The sequence below is a fragment of the Citrus sinensis genome, chromosome 3 (assembly GCF_022201045.2).
Source record: "Citrus sinensis cultivar Valencia sweet orange chromosome 3, DVS_A1.0, whole genome shotgun sequence".
NCBI classification, from domain to species: Eukaryota; Viridiplantae; Streptophyta; class Magnoliopsida; order Sapindales; family Rutaceae; genus Citrus; species Citrus sinensis.
In genome coordinates, this window is record NC_068558.1 from 43,796,629 (window position 1) to 43,802,875 (window position 6,247).

The following is a 6,247-nucleotide window of genomic DNA, read 5'->3' on the forward strand; positions in this document are numbered from 1 at the left end:
CACATTGACTGCTAAAAAGCAACAAAATGAATGTTTTGAGGAGATTCATTGCGTCTAAAGTTGAACTTGTAAAATAAAACAAATGAACGATGCCAATCTCCCAAAACCCAACAATCAACTTGACATTCGATTGGAGAATCGGTTTCGATTTCTCTTCATACAAAAATTCTCTTTTATGTGTACCCCTATAAACCTATGCGGATCTCAAACCCCAGAAACCCACATTGAAGGAACAGTCTTGAGTCTTGACATTAAAAAAAGAAGTGAAGTTCGCTTCAGCGCATTGCCCTACAGATGTGCAAACAAAAATGTCCACATAAGTTTCTTAGCCGCCAAAAGAACAGACAACCGAAAGTTCATTTCACTCTAATGTATAATGTATTTTACTCTAAAATCATTTTTTCTCAAGCGAAGATAATTTAAGAAGGATTTAAAGCAACCAAACTCTCCAACAGAAGCGCTTATTTCCCCCCCCCCCCCTCCAATTATTGTATTTTGCTTCCTCTTTAACTGCTCCTTTAATTTCCTTTTACTCATAGAAGACCAAATGGACTCATTGGGGGTACTGCTTGGGTACATCATCAAACCTAACACCGCTGACTATGTGCTGAAGCAGCAGAACGGAACAAAGCCAGAGTCCAGAGAAGCAAACAACTTTAGAGAAAGAGACTCAGTGATAACAAATTAAAAATAATAATAAAGTAGAAAATAAAAATACTCAAACGAGAGGAGGAGGGAATGGATCCGGGGAATGGAGTTGGGTGTGGGTGGGTGAGCAACATAACTAACCATACAAGTTACAGCCATGGCTCTTTATTTCATTTTACCCGCTAATCAACCCGCAACATTTTACCCGCATTGAGTTTGGGGGTAAAAAAAAAAAAAAAAAAAATAATAATAATAATAAATAAATAAATAAATAATGCCTCAGAGGGACGGAGAGAGAGAAAGAGAGAGGCTCTTATTATTATTATTATTATTAATAAGCTCTCTCCAGCAGCACTTTATTCTCTTGAAATTGGATACTTTTGCTCTGTACCGGAACGAGGTTTTAATTTTATCAAATTAAAATATAAGACTAATACTATTGACTGCCATTACTATATAATCTCACAAGTCTAGCTCTATGCCCTTTTTCTTTTATGTGTAATATGTCCTACATTGTCCTGTTCTACCATCAGAATCTCATTGTCTTGCTTCCACGCATCAGTTGTAGACTTGTAGTCTTTCTTTCTTCATCATTTCCGTTTCAGTTCCCCTCGACTCAACAAACAAAAACACGTACTCAGTGAAAGAATACAAAAACGAACAAACCCAACTGGGCACTTTGCATTTTTTCTTTTTTTACCTTCGAAAAATAACTGTATAACATGCCCAGAAACTAGAGATTGTCTTGGCTTCCTCAATTCTTTCCTGTTCATTCCTTGAGTTAACAAAATATTTTACTCATTTCGTGCTTAAAACCAGCACTCTTGGTTCTACCGAGAGAAAGGAAACAAACCCAGGAGTTGAAGTTAATTTTTTTTAAAAAAAAAAACTTGGCAGTTTGTTTTTAATTGCTGTTCTTGTTCGGTCGTCTTCATTCACATTCCCTTTCGAGAAAAATTAATCCAGCTGAAAAAAACAGCAGTTTGTTAATTACATCAGGATTAGCTGTATGAAGTTTTGAAACAATGAGAGATGGGAACTCCAAGAAAAGCAAGGTTTATTTGTCTTGATAAAATGCCAAAACTTCTCTGATATCCATTTACATTTTGTTATGAGATTACTGATTCTGTTTTTCTCTTCTTTTTTTGTTCCCTTCTTGAAGCTTTCGTGGCCAAAAACTCTGGTCAAAAAGTGGTTTAATATCAAGAACAGGGCAGAGGACTTTCAAGCAGATGATGATGATTATGAGGGTGATTAATTTGTCTATATCCTCTTCAATTTGGGTGGTTTAGGTGCCAATTTGGGTTCTGGGATTGTAAAATTGTAGCTTTCATATTTTGAAAAAAATAAAAAATGGGTTTTTTTTTACAACTAAGTTACTGGTGTTGGATTCTTCTAGACTGTGGGCACTTGCATTATTCAACATCTGCATGACCGCTTGTTTTGTACCGGAAATGTTTTGGTTTTTAATGGAAGAGGGAGTTTCTGCAGCCATCATGTGCAGCTCAAGATCTGCTATTTGTTTTCTTCTTCAACCTCAAATCTCGATTAATTGTTTTTATCCCAAAAAAAAAAAAATTGTTCATGGTGTTTGAGTATGCTGAGATTGATGGATGAAGAACAGCTTTAACCACTTTATGGTCTTTTTTTTCTTTTTCAGGTGGTGATGAAGATTGGGGAAACAACTTCGCTGAGAGAGAGGCATGCACTATCAAGAAAAGTAAAACAGGTTCAGCATCAGGCACCACCCACCCACTATTGCTTTGGACCACAACAAATATAAATTTACAAAAAAAAAAAATTCTAAAATTTCTTTTGCTGCTGAAAGATTTAATATTTTTCCCCAATATATTTTTAAAAAAATTCTCTAATCTTTCACTTGGATGCACAGAGAGATCAAGCAGGAGGAGTTCTGATCGAGTTCGGCGAGGAAAGATTGACCATGAAGCCTCACAAGTTACGGACGTGAATAATTACAAGTATGCTGCATATGCTCTAGTCTTATTCTCCTGGACAATTTATATCATTGAAACAGCTGTTCTTAGTCCTTCTTTTTACTTTTCACGTGGGCACAGGATTTTTGTAGCTACATGGAATGTGGCTGGAAAATCCCCTCCAAGTTATTTGAATCTTGAAGATTGGCTTCAGACCTCACCACCTGCTGACATTTATGTTCTTGGGTATGCCCAATTAATCAAAATTTTTTTTTTCCTCACTCATTTGTTTGAACTCTGTGAACGTAAGTATAACAGAAGAAGCCTCATTCATCCCTTTGGCATTCAGGTTTCAAGAGATTGTTCCTTTAAATGCTGGTAATGTTTTGGGCACAGAAAACAATGGTCCTGCTAGAAAATGGCTAGCTCTTATTAGGAAGACACTAAATAGTCTTCCTGGCACTAGTGGTGGTTGCCATACTCCTTCCCCAACACCTGATCCCATTGTAGAATTAGACGCAGACTTTGAGGGCTCAACAAGACCGAAAGCCTCGTCTTTCTTTCATCGGCGGTCTTTCCAGTCCTTAAGCCGCAGCATGAGGATGGATAATGAAATGGCACTGTCACAACCCCAACTGGACAGACGGTTCAGCGTCTGCGATCGGGTGATCTTTGGACACAGGCCTAGCGATTATGACCCCAATTTCAGATGGGGTTCCTCTGATGATGAGAATGGTCCTGGTGATTCACCAGTCAACACACACTACTCACCAGTAACTTATAGCGGTTCCCTTTTCACGGAGGACAGAGATAGACCATGTGGCCCCTCAAGGTACTGTTTGGTTGCCAGTAAGCAAATGGTCGGAATATTTCTCACAGTATGGGTGAAAAGTGATTTAAGAGACAGTGTACGCAACATGAAAGTGTCATGTGTAGGCAGAGGATTGATGGGCTATCTTGGAAACAAGGTATATTTTTGCTTTTGTAAAAATTTTCTTCATTTTGACAGTGAAGCTATGGTGAACATTATTTATTTATTTATTCATATATCTATTTTTATACGGAGACATTCTTAGTCTATTTGATTTTCCAGGGTTCAATTTCAATTAGCATGTCATTGCACCAAACGAGCTTTTGCTTTATATGTAGTCATTTAACCTCTGGGCAAAAGGAGGGAGATGAACTAAGAAGAAATTCTGATGTTATGGAGATTATTAGAAAGACAAGATTTCCCAAGGTTCATGGCATAGGGGATGAGAACTCCCCTCAAACAATTCTAGAGCATGAGTACGGCCCTCATCCACTTGCATTAATTATTTTGCTGATTAATTCAGCATTCGGTGCTTTTTCTTTAAATTTTGTAAACAAAAAGCAATTCAAAACAAACTTTTAGCCTACTATTGCTCAATATTTAAAGTTCTGCTCATGTTGGTGCAGTCGAATCATCTGGCTTGGAGATTTAAATTATCGGATAGCTCTGTCATACCGCTTTGCAAAGGCTCTTGTTGAGATGCGCAACTGGAGGGCTTTGTTAGAGAATGACCAGGCATGTTTGTTAACTCCCATTAATTGGTTTTGATGATTACTTAAATGCTTGGATGTTAGTCCTTTTAATTGTCATCAGAATTGATGCCTATTCTTGAGCTCTTTCAAAAGTGGCTCTATCTGATGGTTTGATGGTTTTTCCATTTTGCAGCTTCGCATAGAGCAAAGAAAGGGCCATGTCTTTAATGGATGGAGTGAAGGGAAGATATATTTCCCTCCAACGTACAAGTATTCAAACAATTCAGATAGATATGCAGGGGAGGATAGGCACCCAAAGGAGAAACGGAGAACTCCTGCATGGTAATTTTGTCCCTATAAATGTTATCTTCTCACACAGTAAATCCTACCAGAAAATGGGACTGAATGAAAAATATAGATGAAACAAACAACTAATTGTATTTTTACTCTGTCTAGGTGTGATCGGATATTATGGTATGGAAGAGGCCTGCATCAGTTATCTTATGTTCGTGGCGAGTCGAGGTTCTCAGATCATAGACCAGTTTATAGCATATTCTTAGCAGAGGTTGAGTCCGTCAATCGTAGTCGAATCAAGAAAAGCATGAGTTGTTCCAGTGCCAGAATTGAGGTGGAAGAGCTCTTGCCACAGTCACATGGGTATTCCGAACTCAATTTATATTGAGAGATGATTTCTGGTGGACCCATGTTCTGTTATATTCTATTCTACCTGAGGCAACTGAAGTGGGACTAAATGCACTATTCTGTAAGTTAGCAATACACAAACATGAATCAGCTCCATGCTTTCGGCTACTAGCCTATTAAGTTTGATTTTTCTTGGACTGTTAACAGGATCCCAGAAATATCAATACAGAATCAATTGAAGAATATGCAATAAATTCAAGAATTAAATTCACTGCTGCTTGTCAGGTAGTTTTACCCATATCTTAAACAAGTTTAGCATCAGTGATGGACAAACCAGAAAAATAAAAAAGAACATGATGAATAAGACATTATTGGTGGATATTTTGCGATGTACACAATATAGCTTTCAAGCAATAGATTGGCTAGTCGGATTCAACTTATAAGCAGAAAACAGAATATGCACTGCGCATACTTTCATAAAGGGTAGCTGTAAATCATCTCTTGGTTCCTATTAAAATTTCCAGTTGATAAAATGTCTTGCTTCTGACTCCTAGCTTTGATCCCCATTTAGCAGGTTTACACTGCTCCAAAGGAGCTGTCTTGATTGCCACAGAGACGCCTAATTGCTCATAATCCAAAGCAGGGTTGGTTCTTCACCTCTTTCCTCTTTCCTCTCCTCTGTTTGCTTGTAGCTTTTCCTACTAAAATCCATTTGTCTTATTCTCTCCATTCCTTTTCCTTGTCACTACAGGTACATAATGTGATTTATTGTCCATATTTCTACCACACTGTAATTAGCAAATTCAACAATTCTAGTTTAAACCATGTGCTGGGGATCTTTGTAATCAGGTAAGAAATGACGACGTATGATCAGTCTGCTCTTCTTAATCAGTTAACATGGCTAGAGCATTTATAATGGTTGTTGATTGTTTGCTCTAAAATTAAAAGTACCGATTATGCTATCTTAGTTTTACATAGAATCATTAGACAAGTTGTTGGTTTGTAATGCATTGATCATTACTCCATGTAACTTGGTAAACAACTTAGTTGTTTGATAGATATTTCACTGCGGTTCTGCAGATAAATTCATCCAGTCCTGAAGAACCGAGGATCCTGCTCATGTAACTTACCAATTCTTTGCAGTAAATAGGAACTAGGAAGAAATATGACAGCAAAATAAGAGGGGAATCAAAATAGACCCTTTATTTTCTATTAATTTTAGCTTTGAGCTAATCAAGGAAGATGAACAAAAGAGTTGTGATGTGATGGAGACTCAGTGCTATTGAAAAAATATATATATATTTCTGAATAATCTGAAGCTTTTTTTTTTGTTACTGTTACTGCTAATGATTTTACTGAAAAATAAAGCAAAGTGCTTGATTATCACCAATTTCATTTTACTATTTATAATCATCTATGTGCATTGTGCTTCTGAAAGTTAAAGAAAAAGCGAAGTAGAAGAACATGATAGCTTGCTCGTTCTTTTGAGATGTCTGACAGTTACCAGTTAGTCATTTTGT

At 37.0% G+C, this 6,247-nt stretch overlaps 1 protein-coding gene across 4 annotated transcripts; it reads left to right on the plus strand.

Annotated features, from left to right (window-relative positions):
* The first annotated feature begins 1,124 nt into the window (after positions 1-1,124).
* Positions 1,125-6,039, plus strand: LOC102618813 (type I inositol polyphosphate 5-phosphatase 4). 4 transcript variants are annotated; one of them, XM_015530795.3, is made up of 14 exons: positions 1,126-1,703; positions 1,811-1,898; positions 2,309-2,377; positions 2,540-2,627; positions 2,724-2,828; positions 2,932-3,550; positions 3,676-3,869; positions 4,020-4,128; positions 4,279-4,427; positions 4,542-4,848; positions 4,935-5,012; positions 5,299-5,371; positions 5,479-5,576; positions 5,808-6,039. In XM_015530795.3, the coding sequence occupies exons 1-10, from the start codon at positions 1,674-1,676 to the stop codon at positions 4,765-4,767; spliced, it is 1,677 nt and encodes a 558-aa protein (XP_015386281.1). In that variant the 5' UTR covers positions 1,126-1,673; the 3' UTR covers positions 4,768-4,848; positions 4,935-5,012; positions 5,299-5,371; positions 5,479-5,576; positions 5,808-6,039. The 4 variants fall into 4 exon arrangements, with proteins under 4 accessions (XP_024955225.1, XP_015386281.1, XP_015386280.1 ...); XM_015530794.3 differs by having other exon boundaries at positions 5,302-5,371; XM_025099457.2 differs by lacking the exon at positions 4,935-5,012 and having other exon boundaries at positions 1,125-1,703; positions 5,302-5,371.
* The last annotated feature ends 208 nt before the right edge of the window (positions 6,040-6,247 follow it).